The sequence below is a fragment of the Puma concolor genome, chromosome B4 (assembly GCF_028749965.1).
Source record: "Puma concolor isolate L17-30 chromosome B4, mPumCon1.1.hap2, whole genome shotgun sequence".
NCBI lineage: Eukaryota > Metazoa > Chordata > Mammalia > Carnivora > Felidae > Puma > Puma concolor.
The window spans coordinates 18,040,258-18,056,831 of NC_141673.1; the positions used below are offsets into that span (position 1 = coordinate 18,040,258).

At 35.4% G+C, this 16,574-nt stretch overlaps 1 protein-coding gene across 5 annotated transcripts in view; it reads right to left on the bottom strand.

Moving 5' to 3' along the window:
* The window catches only part of HCFC2 (host cell factor C2), a 50,483-nt gene that overhangs the window by 5,443 nt on the left and 28,466 nt on the right, over window positions 1-16,574 (bottom strand). Inside the window, exons 13-17 of one of the 5 annotated variants that reach the window (XM_086712494.1) lie at window positions 14,747-14,884; window positions 12,997-13,182; window positions 12,560-12,598; window positions 12,007-12,292; window positions 3,590-10,781 (exon numbers count right to left, since the gene is read on the bottom strand). In XM_086712494.1, the coding sequence (XP_086568620.1) occupies window positions 10,597-10,781; window positions 12,007-12,292; window positions 12,560-12,598; window positions 12,997-13,182; window positions 14,747-14,884 (834 nt within the window). In that variant the 3' untranslated portion in view covers window positions 3,590-10,596. Of the gene's footprint in view, window positions 1-3,589; window positions 11,021-11,768; window positions 12,293-12,559; window positions 12,599-12,996; window positions 13,183-14,746; window positions 14,885-16,574 lie in introns of those variants that run through there. The other 4 variants (XM_086712497.1, XM_086712496.1, XM_086712495.1 and 1 more) reach the window with 4 other exon arrangements.

Sequence of the window (16,574 nt, forward strand, 5' to 3'; positions counted from 1 at the left end):
GGGGCCTATTCTCGCATACATAATGCCCAATATTCGGTCTGCAAGAGACCAAGACCAAATCCTTATCTCAGACCAAAGCAATCTCTAATCAAAGAACAGAAAGAAATATTTGAGCTAACAGCCATTTAAGAAAATGGCAGAGCCATTCCTCACTTTGGAGGAAAAGTAGAACTTTAAAAAAATGGGTTATTTGTGTACATTCCCAACCTTGCAAGTAGCAGTACCCATACCACAGGAGTATTACCCTGCAGGACAGTGTGAAGGAGAGAACTAAGCAACCTATAGTTGTTTATGGAGCACAAACTGCCGTGTGAGCAGGAATACTCACATCAAGGGCAGAGGGAAACAAATTCTAGTTTAGACTTCATTTCTTGAGAGTAAGGCAGTCTAGATACCCTCAATGACTCCTGGTTCAAAAAAACCAAATGCCGGGGGTGCCTGAGTGGCTCATTCAGTTAAGCATCCGATTCTTGATTTCAGCTTAGGTCATGAACCCAGGGTTGTAGGATCGAGCCCCATATTGGGCTCTGCGTTGAGCATGGAGCCTGCTTGGGACTCTCTTTCTCTCCCTCTCTCCCTCTGCTCCTCTCCCCAACTCATGCACGTGCTCACTCTCTCTCACTTAAAAACAAAACGAATGCAAATGCTGAATAAGACAAAGTAATATTAGATAATATATTTAAAATACATCACTGCATTGACACAAAAGTAGGCAAAACTCCACAAAAATGAAGTGAAAACAGGAAAGCTGTGAGGTAAGCCAGCACCAAAGCCTGCTTTTGCCCCAAGAGTTCTGTTGAACTCTGGAGACCATGAACTGATGGGAGTGGAGGGGCACTGGACATAAAGCCTAAGGCTCACCTAGGCTGGAGTCTAGTAGGACTGCCACAGAGAAATGGGCAGCAAGGAACCTTGCCTGTCGCAATTTTGGTGCGGGTGGCAGGGGATAAATAACGACTACAACGCAAATTCGTTAAGTACAGACCAGCACTCAAGGTTTGTGATCTGAAATCACAGAACCATCAAGCTGGTAATATAAAGTGCTCTCAGAGATGCCTGGGTGGCTCAGGTGGTTAAACATCCCATTTCTGATTTTGGCTCAGGTCACAATCTCAGTTTGTGAGATCAAGCCCTGCATCGGGCTCTGCGCCCACAGCGTATCTCTCCCTCTCTCTCTGCCCATCCCCAGCTCTGTCTCTCCCTCTCAAAATAAATGAATATTTAAAATGCTCTCAGGTTCGTAGTCTCTGGGTATCTGGCGGAGCAAACATACTCCCTTAAAGGTCTCAATTTTAGTCCATACTTCAAATAACCCCTATTTTCTAACAAAAGTTGAAAGGAAAATGGTACCATAAGTGAAAAAAACAAGAAAACAAAAACACAGCTTATACAACAAAATCACCCACGAAGACTCTTAATATTGGTACCAACACATGGAAATTGATATGTAGAAAATATGAATAAGGAGCAAAAGAATACACAGAACAAATAAAATTCATAAGCCAAACAGAGTTCATAAGAAAAAAATAATAATTGAAAACTAAAAAAAACCAAAAAAACAGGAGGGGAGAAAAGAATAAGAAAATGAAAGATGAAAGACAAAGCAAAAAGTGGGGAGTGGACAATTAAAAGATACATTTATGATGAGGACCTAGAAATAAACCCAACCTATATCTGTAATCACTATGGATATAAATGTACTTAAGTATCCAGTTAAAAGGGCAAATTTTCTTTGGCCTTATCTTTGTATTGTGTCTCTTGCAAACTCAAAATATAAGGTCAAAGAAAGATCGATGATATTCAGATAAAAACTAACCAAAATATTGCTACAGCAACAACAACAACGATGACAGAAGGCAATGAGCATTAATAGAGATAACAGTCACTACATAATTATAACAGGTTTAAATCACCAAGGAAGATCCAAAAATTCTAAATTAATATGCACTTAATAATAAAGCCAAAAGAAAAAGCAAACAGAACTTCATGAGAAATTGAGAAATCTAGTTATAATGAGATCTTGAGACTCTTCTATAAATAAATCAAGTATCAAGTAAATCAGTAAAGAGAAGATTTGTACAGCATGACTGACAAGTTTGATTTAATAGACACTATACTCAACAAGTGGGGAATGCACTCTTTTCAAGTATACATGGAGCATATATGAAAATTGATCACATAAATCATAAAGCTAGTCTCAAATTTCAGAAAATTAAAATATTGTAGCTCATATTCGCCGGTAAAATATTAGAAATAAAGATTAAGACAACCTTAATGCACTTTTAGCATTTAGAAATCTACTTTTAAAATAACAATGGATTAAATATTCAAACCTCTGGATTAATCAAATGAGAAGGCACAAAATAAACTCACAGGAATGAAAACGGGTCATAACTACAGATGCCGAGGAAACTAAAAACATAAATATGGATTACTTCATATCAAAAAACTTAATGAAATGGAGAAGTGTTAGAAAAATTTATTGAACTTAATGAAATCGACTCAATAATATAAAATCCTAATATTCCTATGATCTGTAAAGAAATGGAATCAAGAGTTAAAAATCTTTTCTTAATGACCAAATTTTTTTTTTTAAGTTTATTTTTTGAGAGAGAGCACACACACGAGTGGGAGAAGGACAGAGAGAAAGGGGGACAGAGGATCCAAAACAGGCTCCATGCTGACAGTGGAGAGCATGATGTGGGGCTTGAACTCATGAACCATGAGATCATGACCCGAGCCTAAGTCAGACACTTAACTGACTGAGCCACCCAGGCGCCCAGACCAAATGGTTTTAAAGACTTGTTCCAATCTTGAACCCTTCCAGACAATTGAAAAACTCATTTCATGAGGCTAGTATACCTCAAAACTAGTCAATGATGGAGCATAAAAGAAGTACTATAAGCTAGTTTTACTCATGAATACAGAAGCAAAAATCCTAAACAAAATATTGGCAAACTGAGTCCAGCAATGTATTATAAAACACACACACCATGACCAAGTTGCTTTATCCTGGAGTTAAAGGTTGGTTCAATAATAAAGTCAGCCACCATTACTTAATACATTAACATCAAAAAACATTCAATCATGTAAATAGATGAGAAAAAAGCATTCAATAAAATTCAACACCCATTCATAATAAAACTATTAGCAAAGCAGAAATAGAAGAGAATCTTCTTAATTGATAAAGGCCATTTACACGGGAAAAAAATTACTGAACTGAAATGTTGAAAGCATTCCCTTTAAAACAAGGATGTTCACTATCAGTTCACTATCAGTTCTTTTCAACATTGTACTACAGGTTATAGCCAGTGCAGAAACTAAAGAAGAAATTTTTTTAAAGGTAGAAGCATCATAAAGGAAGAAAATTCTCACTACTTGCCGATAATGATTGTATTAAAAAAGTCAAGAGCACCTAAATACATCATTAGAAAAAAATTTAGCACGGCTGCTGGATCCAAAATCAACACATAGCACATGATCTATATTAGAAACAACCAGTTAGAATAGAAAAAATTTAAAAATTTACCATAGCATTAAAAATATATAAAAATTCATAGGAAGAAATCTAATATAATACATGAAGGCCTTTATGGAGAAAAATCATTAAAGTTTATTGAGAGATATTAAAAGAAGACCAAATAAACGGAACACAGTGTTTTTGGCTAGGAAGACTTATTGCTGAAAAGACATCGATTTTCTCCAGGCTGATCAACAGATTCAATACAATTACAAAAGATAATACACAAACTGGGAGAAGATATATATACAACATGTTTAACTGACGAAGGACTGGTACCCAGAATTTATAAAGAAATTCTATGAATCAATGAAAAAAAGACACACCTAATACAAAAATGGGGAAAAGACATGAATAAGTACTTCACATAAGAGGAAACACATTCATATATTTAAAAAAAAAAAAAAAACCCTCAATTTCATTAGTAATCAGGGAAATGCAAATTAAACCCACAGTAAGACACCATATAATCACCACCCAATTGTCAAATATAAAAGATAGTCAAGACCAAGTGTTTGGTAAGATATGGAACAATGGCACTCAACCATTGCCAGGGGGAACGTAAACTGGTACAAATGCTTTCAGAAACAGTTCAGCATGACTGCTGAACCTGCTTCTTAGAGCTGTGGTTCTCAAATTTTTGGTCTCAGAACCTCTTTGCATCCTTAAAAAATACTGAGGACTCAAAAATCAGTTGTTTGTGTGGGTTATATTTATCAATATTTACCAAATTGAAAATTAAAAGAGGCATTTTCAAAACACAAAAATATACAAGTATACACTTGATTATGTCAGAGTGATGATGTCATCATTTCTGGAAAAATACATAAACTCATGAAAAATGACAGTGAAAAGGACAAATAATGTTTTAGTAATTTTACGAAAATAATTTTGTCCTCACAAAGCCCCTGAAAGGGTCCCTGGACCATACTTTGAACACAACCTCCCTGGAGCAAATCTTGTACATGTGCGCCAGGGGAAAGGTACAAGAATTCATTCATTCCTCAAATATTTATTAGCATCGCCATGTGCCCTCCATTGTCCTAGACATCGTGAGTGTCTCAACAGACAAGATCAGACAAAACAGACAAAATCCCTGCCCGCATGGAGCTTCCATTGTAATTGGCAGAATGTTCCGGGCAGCACTGTTTGATAGCTCAAAATGGAAAACAATCCAAATCTCCATGAACAGAAGAACAGATAAGTAAAGTGTGGGAGAGCCACACAATGGAATACGATACAGCGGTGAGAACAAATGAAATGCGGTTACATGCATAAACACGGATAGGAATTTCAAAACCAATGCCTGAAAAAAGTCACAGAAGGATATAATGCAGCAGGAAACCATTTACATGAAAGTTCAAAACCAGGTAAATCTAAACAGCATACTATTAGGGATACATACATAGACGGTAGAACCATAAATAAAAACATGGGAATTATTAACAAAAAAATCCAGAATAATGTTTACCTTATGCGGTGGGGGGGGGTGGGGTGGGGAGGAAAAATAGGGGCATTCTGGGTATCTGAGAATGTTGTAGTTCTTATGCTGAAGGTTGAATACATGTGTGATCATTTTATTTCACAAGAAATATTTTAAAAGAAAAAAGCTATAAGGTTATTTAATACATAATTTCATCAATAAAGAGAGGGAACATCTCCTCGTATTTCAGCTACTGCTGTGCACTGCAAATCAGCTAATTGTTTTAACTGGTAGGGAAGAAGCACCTGATAAAATAGAAAAAGAGGGATGAGATGCACTACTCCTCACGGAAGTTAACCAGTTTCCCAAAGGTTCAGATCCAACGAGATGGGAGTATTACAGTCCTGCTCTGCCAGGATGAATCAGAGTCACCAACATGACACTGGTTAACCGGTTACTTTGTACACTGGGTGTAATCTCTTGTATAAAAAGCAGAAAATAGAGACAGGTGATGCGAATTCCAAAATAAATGGATGGAGACGCTGCCTCTTTACTGAATTCTGCTGACTTTCAATAGTACAAATTCCCTTTGGCACATTCTCCTAATAATGTATTTATGTATTAAGTAACCCCCCAAATACAGAAAGCGCATGGTAGTTATTGTTTCTCCACATTGGTCAATAACAGTGTCAGGTTGGTCACACAAATGTCATAACAATTTTGTAATCGTGACTTTGCCAAGGTCATTGCTGGCAGTGACACTGCGCAGATTAAATAAGGGATAGTTAAGGTGCAATTTTTCCTGATTCAGGAAAATAGCCATAAATTTGTTACACAATTTCAAAACTTGAAAAAAAGAAAAAAAACAAAACAAAACATCTTGAAACATTCCATCCATCCCCTTTCCCCAAACGGCAAGCTAAAGTTATTATCTTGGGTGAGTTGCTTCAAGAGGTAGATCAGGCCTGGCAGCAAAAGGACTGCAACCCATTCCCAGAAAATGGGGAAGTCCAAAGTGTATTCTCCAGGCCCAATCTCGCCCCCACTGGGTCTAACACAGGGCCAACACACTGGAAAGTTCCAGATATTGCTGTAGCTATTTTAAAAATCCCAGGCAGCTACAAGACCTAAAAATCTCACCTTTATTTAAAGTGGAAGGGACAACACCACCAGGGGGCGCTAAACTGCAAGTGGTGGCAGGATGACTGTAGAGGAGGGGTGGGATGAGCTGAGGGTCCAGCTACTCCGCCATCTTGCACCCCCCAGGGCAGAATGACTTTTATATCAGAAAGTCGGACCTTCAGAACTCTGCCCACTCTCTTACATGCTATGCTGCCCTAAGTATCACACCCACACCTTTATTATGATGGACGGTCATTAATATACTGGCAGCTTTTTCCTCCCTCTCCAGTAAGAAACAGAGAAATTAGGAGGGAACCTTTCTCAAGTTCTTAAGGAACTTCCACTCTGTCTCCCCAGATACAAGGAATGAGTGATCCTCTTGGTCACAGCTGGATATTTGTTGGACCATGATTAACTAGTGGATAGAGTTATTCCATGTTCAAAAACAAATACAAGTCCTACCTTTTCTTTTTAACCTGCAAATGCTCAGGCACAGGTTCTCCTGTGCCTTCCTCAGTTCTCCTCCTTTAGCTTTTTGTCCCTGGGTGGTAAGGAGACCAGGAAGGGGGAGGTGGGTAGGAAGGGGGCCATTTCCTTCTCTGTAGTAGCTTTCATTACTGATATAACACAAACTCATACTTTCTACATTTTTTTTTTATCTTCAGGAGTAAACACCCTGACATCTCTAAATACTCTGCAAAGACTTTTTGTTGAACCAGCAAAATCAAAACAGGAAATAGAGAATCCTTCTGTTGTCTCTACTGCCTCATACCTGTGACTTCCTAACCTTCTCTCTATCTAAGGCCAAAGGCTTTATAACCTGTATTCTCAAGACTTTTGAATTTGAGACACTGGCATTACTAGTAGTCAGATTGCAAATATGATGGCCTTTAAGTATCAGGCCCTTGTTCAATTCAATTTATCCAAGGTACTAAATACACAAAAGAACCTCACACTCTGTTTCAGATGACCTTGCTGAAATTAACAATCTCACAAGTGGACATTTCTTGATTTTAGCTCCTCAGAGGATAGGAAAGAAGCAAATAGATACTAATAAGATACAGAAATCTATTCTGAACAAGGAGGCTGATATCCTTGGATCTTAAAGCCTTTTCTTTCTTCATTCAGTTTATAGAAATTTTTCTCCCCAGAATGTTGTATTTCATGTTTTTTCAGGCATGATTAAAAAAAAAAAGAAAGAAAGAAAAGAAAAAAGAGTCTTCTTGAGTTATAGAAATAGTATGGAATCCCAACTCTAACTGGGAAACCTGGAAGGAAGTTGTGCCAATGTCATGTTGTTTTCTAGTGGTGTAAGAATCCTTTGTCCTATAAGCTTGGAGGTGACAACAGTGGCCTGACTTGATATGTATTAATGCTGGTGTTCTATGTCTTCCAGCAGTCCCAGTGCTTAATATCAAATAGGTAGGTTGTTTTTTCTAATGTTAGACAAGAGTCCATGGCTTTTCTATAAGGAAATAGTTTGGAAATATTTTTAGCTCATTTTCCATTTCATCCAATGTTAGAAATCATAACCCAGCAATACCTACCAATCTCACTAAATGCTCAGATCTTTTTAGGTCAAAGACTTCTGCTTGAGACCTATACATACCTATGTTAAATCCCGTTTAGCCCAGTATATATGTGACATATTCTTTATTTATCCCAGAACTCTTAGGAACCGAAGTAAGAGCTAAAATCTGTTTCCCTATCAAAGCCTTCCTCCCACTCTGACCCCAATTTGAGAGAGAGGAGTGAGAATATGGAGAAACGTGAAGGTGACAATTTTCCTTAATCATGTTAACACATATTTAAGTACCAGCTAAATGGCTGATATGGAAGAAATAGAAAGACCCACTCTCTACCTCAAAGACCTACCATCTGGCAGAGGGAGAGAACAATGCTAACAAGTAAGGACACAATGTTTTTTAGGCAGCTATGACAGAAGATTTGACAAAGGACAGTGGGGGCATAAGACAAAGGGGTCAAATCTACCTGGAAATGGAGCATGTCAGGAAATGCTTCATCTTGAAATCTTGAAAAAGGACGTGAGTCTTGAAAAAAACAAATGAAGGCAGGTGCGAGTAGAAAAGGGGCCTACAGACAGGAGGAGTTACGGGAAGGAAGAGCTAGCGGTAGCACAGAAGCCAAGAAAATGTCCAAGTGTCCAGGGAATGGTTAAGTTACAAATGACAAGAGAAATCACTAGATTTGGGAAATGAGAAGTTATCCCTGACCTTTGCTAGAGCCGTTTTGATGGAATAGCAGGACAGAAGTCTGGCTGCTGTGAATTAAAATGGGTGAAAAGCATACAGACAAAAAATTAAAAGCAACTAGAGGACAAAAGAGATGACAACAGTTTAGATTTGTCTCCTGGAGCCATGTGCCTTTTTACTTACTAGCTCAGCCACAGTAAGGGTTAGAGAGACAGGCTTTACATTTCTATGAGAAAATGACTCCCAAACACAATTCACTAACTTAAAAACAAGTTTTCGGATACAATCTATTCTTTATGAGACTGCCTATGTTATTTTAAGTGAACGATATAAAATCAACATTTTACAGATTTACTCTGCCATCCATCACTAATTTTTCTCTCATATAGTTCAAAACAAATAACACCTGTAATTGGTTATAATAGAAAAGGTGCTTTATTTTACACATCATTGGTACATAACACATAAAACTGTCTAAAATCAGTCTTGGGAAATGTAACTGTCAGTGTATACCTTAAGCAGTCAAAGACCAAGTCTATTTTGCAACCTATTTCATTCATGGGCAGATTACTGCAATAACTTTCAACCTAATTATCTCTTCATAGGCAATGTTACAAGTGATTTTGATGCTACAAGTGCTGCAATTTTTTTAAATAAAAATACCTTCAGTTATAATAGACCAGATCTCTAACCAGAACAAATCTTGGCTAGACTACAAGTCTTTGAAATAACAGGCCAACAGTTTCACCTGCTTAGAGATGATTGTATTTATGTAATTGGGTTATAGAGCAAGGGGGCCTCATACATGCAATCAGATTGTTTTTTTTTAATGCAGGTAACAGTGAGTTTATAATACCCTATTTCTAGTTTAACTGCCAAAACAGTTTACTAAGCTAAAACAAAGCCAATACAATATCTTAGAAAATATAATTCTAAGAGCATGCAACATCAAAATCTTTTTACTACATATGTGAACCAAAGTTGTAGAGCCCAGGTAGAGGACTATGGCACAAAGGCTTGTACATCTGAATTGCTTATTCAGCAAGGAGGAGTAAAGAGTCATTTAACTCAGTGTAAATCCTCATATGAAAGATACCTGCATGATCTAGCCCACTGCTCCTCAAAGGGATCTTCGCTTAGAAAATGTGCAAATCATAGGAAGCTAAATGCACTTCTCTTGTTATTTACCCTAGTACATTCTATTCATGAACACGCAGCTTAAAGATCTGTTATTAACTATGAATGTCAAGCCACAGAGATCTCTCAATGGCATCTTTCAGTCACCAATAAATATGACCAGTGCTTAATGCACAAATGCCAAAAAACAAAACAAAACAAAACGATAACAGAATCTGGGCTAATTGTCAAAGTAAAAACATTTGTTATTTTCACAAATCCCTTGGTATATAGCAAGACTGCGTTTCTCTCTAGAAAAGAAGATGTATTTAGAACCACAGGTTCATAGCACAACAGAGGCATATAAGCAAAGTAAACTAAACCAAATACTAAATAGTTACAAATGTGCACACTCAAACAAATATTCTATTCTTTGCTTAAAGTCAACTTCGTCCTTGTCATTAAGGGAAGTGTTTCAAGATGCAAATTGTTAATTAATGCAGAGAATAAGGAGTTAAAAGCCAGACTTTTTTCTAATAAAGCAGATAAATCATTAAATTGGACTTGAAACATATACTTACTATAACTTTTCATTCTTACTCTTTTTATAACTAAACACACAAATATACACAAAAAACCCTAGCATTTAATATGTGCAAAACTGCTTACCATTTATTTTAACTTTGGTTAAGTATTTGTTTAGCCTATACCAGACATATTATGGAAGCTATACAAATGATTACAAACATAATAATGAGGTAAGTTAAAATTCTACTAGTGCAAAAAGCAAGCATATGCTAAAAGCAAAGCATATGAATTTAACAAATGCAGAATGAAGCTCTCACCAAGGGAGGTGCTGAGACAACAAACCAGAGAAGCTCCTTGTAAACATTGTTTGTAAAAATACACATTTAAAGATTTAGGATTCATACAGCCACAAAAAAGGTATTCTAATAACACCAGAGTAGTGCATTTATTTTACCTTTAGAGTTTGGAAATCACTCATTATGTGTCTAACAGCTTGCATATTTTCTTCAAGAGAAACTTAATTAGTGAGACACATTAATTACAAATACTGTAGTATAAAAATCCCAGTTCTTTACAAAAATTATATATTAAAATATTCTATACACTTTAAATTAGTAACTGGAACATACACATATATCAATCCTGCACAATTAAATCCATCGTGGCCGGGAGTATTATATGTGAAGCTCGAGGACACAGCTACTCAGTCCACCTGACCTGGCATAAGGTCGCATGGTAGAAACAGATAGGCCTGGGCCCCTGCAGTTATTACGGCTCTTAGTTTGAACCATCTTTTCTGCAGTTATATTGCTCTGTATATTCACTCCAGATTTGTATCGGCAGCAGAACCGGGAAATTCCTAAAAGGTTCAAAACAAGCTACCTGTGGCAGAGTATCCATAATGCCTATCTGCATCTTTAAGGTTGCAATGGGACCTGAGTAAGCTGTCTAATGCTTCTTTTTCAGTTGTAAAAAACTTTATACAATTTTGAGGTAAAAACAATGCAAAAATAAAACATTTAGAGCATTTACAAAAATCTTACAAATGTTTAAAACACTATTTCAAAACTTGTGTCCTGTTAAGGTGCTTCTTTCTTTCTGCGATAAAGAGGACATGTACTTCAATTTTGAATTTTAAATTCGCATGTTTTAGTTTCAGCAAAAGCAAAGTTAGAGCCATTAAAACACTTGCTAAAATGTTCACAGATATACTTTGCTTCTGATGAAAAGACAGCATTTTAGTGCTGAAAGAAACCTTATATGTAAATTCTTTTAACTCCCTCTTGTATTAATGAGGAAATCAAAGACCAGGTACATTAAGTGCTTTGGCCAAAAATATATTCCAATGTATCAGCCTGGTATGAATCAAGAAAACCCATTACTCTTTTTGTATTTTGCCATGATTCTTGGAAAATAAAGAAAATTCAAAACCAGAGTTTCTAAACTCGCCTCTTTCTTTTTTAATTTCTTAAGCTCTGTGCTAACTGTAGGTAAACAAAAAAATGAATCAAATAGCGGTTCCTAATATTAGTATCACAGATATTATCCAGTAGAAGACAGTTGTTAGAGAATCACTGCTCATATAGAATAATAAAGTTATAGGGAGTACTCAAAGACAGGGCCTTTACAATGGAGAGAACATCTACTAAGTAAGACAGCACAGTGTACAACAGCCAGTTACTAGAATCATCTCAATACCTCTAGGATGACTGAGTTACGTGGCCTTTAGAAAAGATATTGGGGTAATAAAGCCTTCTAGCTTTTATCTTAATTTTACTATTTTCCTTTATAAAAGAGCAGTTATATAACTGTAAGGATGAATCCATACACTAATTTTCAGAGAGTCTTTGCTTCTTTTCTATTTTTATTTGGGTCTAAAATTGAGCAAATACATTTTAAGAACAACTTACAAACTCAAACTCATAAGTGCTAGAAATACAGTCAGAGAATACTCTTTTAAATGACAAATCTTCATAACCAGTTACTAATAAATAATCATCACAATAGCTTCAGTAAAAAAAAAAAAAAACAAAAAAAAAACCAAGAAAAAAAACCTCAATTTAAAGGTGCTTTTTTATTGTTACCTTGAAGCCATCGAACTTGCGTAGCTGGTCCATATCCCTTTTCATTCTTTGCTGATATCCTGAACACAATGGCAGGCCTGGACGTATAATCGATATGTGCATTTGCAAGTTGCCCAGCAGTTACTATACATGATGTCTTAAGACCACAATAAATCCTCATAAACACAAGTTGACTTGGATTATCTTGTATTTGTGCTGTGCGGATAGCCAGGTAGGCTGAATATTCCAAAATATTTCCAGAAGGTGAAGTTGGAGGTTCCCAGGAAAGGTGGATACCCTCAACATTCTTGAAGAGAGGAGAAAAAACAAAAACAAAAACAGGTAAAGGTTCTGAAATTTTCTCTAATATCACTTATAATGTTGAGTCTATCTTTAGAACACAAAATATTGTTTTTTGCTAAAGTAATTGCATTAGATATTAGAACTTTTATTACCGATTTTTTTAAACTTACCTTAATTGGATTTACAATGTTTACTTCATTGCCCACTTTTCAATATCATAACTAGGCTTAAATGTCTGCCTATACCATCCCAAGAAAGGGATTTTTCTTACCTGAAAGCAGATCTTTTCTTCTCTAAAGAGGGGCAGGACCTTAGGATAAAATATAATTCAATTTCATGTGTTCTATTAAAATTCTCCAACACAAACTTTTTGGTTCCATACAACAAGAACAAAGTTAATATTAAGAAGCATACCAGATTTCTCTGACTTTCTAGAATTTGGATGCTGTAATTCTGCTTGAAATTTGGTCCTTAAAATTATGAGTTATTAGCAAGCAATATTTTTTAAACTTTTAATCCACCCCACTTATTACTTGATTTTTCAAAAACTGAAATAGTGTTGACACACAATGTTACATTGGTTTTTAGATACCCCTTTTAGATGCCTCTCATTTCATCGGTTACTAACAAGAATCTCTAAACTGATGGTTTTACTTCATGTATAAACTTTCAATAAATAAATCACCAAGACTTGACCGGACATCTCACCTTTGAAATTCTGACTGCAGAAGGAGCTCCAGGAAAACCGGGAATACAAGTTTTAAATTCACTGATCTTGCTGAAAGGGCCTATTCCACATCCATTGATGGCTGCTACCCTGAATCTGTATCCTGTGCCTGGAACAAGATCTTGTTTCTTAAGTAAACTGTAGTCAGGTACGTCCGCATTTCCTATCTAAAATGTAACATATACAAAAGTCAAAGAAAAAGTGCAATTAATTATTTTGTCATTAAACAAGAAAATTTTTCAAAGAATGAATTATGTTTTAAGGTTCTAGTTCACATTTAATTTTTTCCCTCTGTCACACATGGAATAAACCCTCCAAATACAAAAGCAACTAAGCCTATAAATCAGTGATTCTTATCTGGAGGAAAAGTGACCTTTCCAGTTAAAAACCACTGATTATAAAAAGAAATTTAAGCATATTCTGCACATGAAGAATGTAAAGGTAGAAAAAAACTGACAACCACTATAAGCAAAGAAACAACCATCCATATAAACTTAGAATAGAAATCTCAGAGGAATTCTTCTCAGTCTAACCAGAAACAATACCCTTTGGATACAGGCAAGCAAACTTGCCAGAAAAGAAGTGATCAGCATGTATTATGGAGCATTTTAAAAATTAATATTCAGCAGATGCTGAACAAATGTTAAATAATTTGATTGTATACTCTGGGTAGAAAGATCATAACATTCATAACTTTCAAACAATTTTTCCATATTTTCCCTCTCACTGCACCACTGTGAGACAGGTAGTCCTAATGTGTCATTCCCATTTTTAAGGGAGCTTTATCATTTTTATTTTATAAGTGAGGAAACTGAGTCTCAGGTTAAACAAGTGACTTCTCCAAGGTCACACTGTTGAGTGCTGGAACTAATGATTCAAACCCAAGTTTACTGACTCTAAATTTTATGCTGTTTTTCTTTTGGGAAAAACAGGTAATTACTAGGCCCTTAGATATTGTTATTTCTAATATATGAAATTAAGCTACAGCCAGAAATTTCATTAGGTATAATACTAACAAATTATTCACCAGCATTTTCATTTTTGTCAACAATTGGAAAAATTCTATATGAAAAAGAGAGATGCCAGAGGTAATATTAGAGAAACTAAAATAGAATGATAAATGATATATTGTCCGTTTGTGCAGGTCTTTGGGAGAGTCAAACTAAGTAGCTATTTCCTTGGCAATTCACTCTCTGAAATCCCCCATTCCAGAAAAAAATTAGTTCAGTGTGCTTTGGAGCTGTTATCTATTTGATAATTCTTAGAGGGTTAATGTTTATATATATGAGTTCCACTTTAAGGGGTTTCAGAATCAAGAGAAAACTAGATTGTATTCCTTCATCTACAGAGGCTATTAAATTTTTTAAGTTGTGAAATCAGGAATTAAAAAAGTTCTAAGAAAAAATGTTCCATTCTCTAAACATACCAGATAACAAAATTAGAGGTATTTAAAAGACATCCTTATCTGTACTGGCCAGACCATATTAATTTTGACTCAAAATCCAGCCCAGTGATTGTATAAGATTTTTTTAAGTGACCTGCTTATGATACAGTCCATAAAAAGAGCCTTATAAAAGAATACAAGATAAGAAGGCATATAGAACTCTTAATTATAGACTGTGAACAGATCCCAATTTCACTCATCCAAAGTGACTTCAATCAGGGTTATAAAAAAAGACCTCATTTGTGACACTTACAAACTCACAGTGTAGAAAACATATCAATAGCTACCTTTGAGATGCTTTGCTTCCCTTTGGGCAGCAAATAAAACTGGCTCACCAAAGCTGTGTTATTTTTAAAAATTCCTACATCACACCACTGTCGTTCTCCTGCTTTCACTGTGGCCACTGGATTTGAAGGAGTCTCTTTCTAATTTTAGAGAAAGAAAAATTTATCAAGACTCTTATTGAGCATATAAGAAACTTCAAGATTTAACAAATCCATGCAGTGATCTACAAGTAGGTATACGGGTAAACACCACAACATTAACAGCTCATAAGTAAATAAACTCTTAACAGATTAGGTCAACTGACAGTGAAACAGGGATGCCAATTCAAACATGGGGAGTGACAGGCATTCTCCAAGTCAGTAGCTCTGGACTATCAACCTAGCTAGAGTTAGCATGCTTTCCAATCAGTGATTTGTTAAACTGCCAGCTGTTTTATAGAACATTGTCATTTCAGAGACTCTCTCAGAAAATGTAATCCCTTTAGTGTGACATTATACCTTGCTCCAAAAGGAGCAAATAAGGAAAAATTCATTCCAAGCTGGCTTATTTCTAGATTCAAAAACAACTAGCAGAAATTCAGTGATCTTTGCACTTGAAATACCTGTGATTCTCCAAACCTAAAAGGAGAAAAAATGTTCAAAACTAAAATGCAATTTGAATATACTTTAGTATATACTAAAGAGGAGCAGATTAAACAGTTTTACATTTTTTACCTTGCTTTAAAACAAATACACTTCCTCTACCTTAAACTACTTTTAGTGATAAGTGAATTATACTTATCCCTGGAACTAACCTTTTTAAGCCATCTTCTTTATAAATGAGACACTGTTTCCAGAAGCTCAAAACAAATGTGCACTTCAGTTATTTATTTCTGTCTTAAATATATAACAGCAGAGGTACATGCTTATAATTCACATTATTTGTTATTTAGGCTATCACACATGACAAAGTGAGCTAACTAGAAAAGTCTTTAAGTTTTTAAAAAAAGGAATAGCTTTAAACTTGTTTTCATTTTTAAAGTTGTAAAAACTCTCTTCAACAACTTTTATAAAACAACTGGCTCCAACTGAAATAACAAATACCATTCTGTCTGATGTGCTGCAAGACAGATTGAAGAGAAAAACGTTCCCTTTAATAATTTTTCCCTGAGTCTAAGAACTCTAGGACCTAACGTAACATTCTGGAAAGGTGAAAGCTGATGAAGATAAAACTACGATCAAAATCCATAAAATCATGATTGAAAGGAAACTAAAACTACAGATAATTCTTGAAGATGCTAAGAGGTAAATATTAGGTCAAATAAAAACTCTTGCTCATAGCAATAAAGCTGAAATGACTCAGCATTTTAAAATAAATTAAAAGGTATATACACACACATGCACACACACACATATGTATTACCCTTGTATTTATGTAATTAAGACAGTTGTGTATACTTGTGAGGCACATTCCTAGCATTTTAAGTTTGGTGCCATGCAGACCAGTTCTGGCCTTTCATAAAACGATGCCATGTTGTAGATTATTGGCCTACCCAATAGGTATGCCTACCCAATTTTTATTTTCATATTGCAATATTCTGCTGTTCTCCTAAGAAGTAGCTAGTAATAGAGCCATTCAAGTTTTCCATTCTGTACCATGTCCTTTTACTCTTAAACCACTAATGTAACTTACATATATACGTATATATGTTCACATACACACATATATATTTCTGATTATGAAAGTAACACATTTCACTATACAAAAATACTGAAGGCCCAAAGAAGAAAATAAAAAGCATCTATGGTCGCACAACCTGAAGAAAGTCATCCAGCATTGTAGTATGGATGT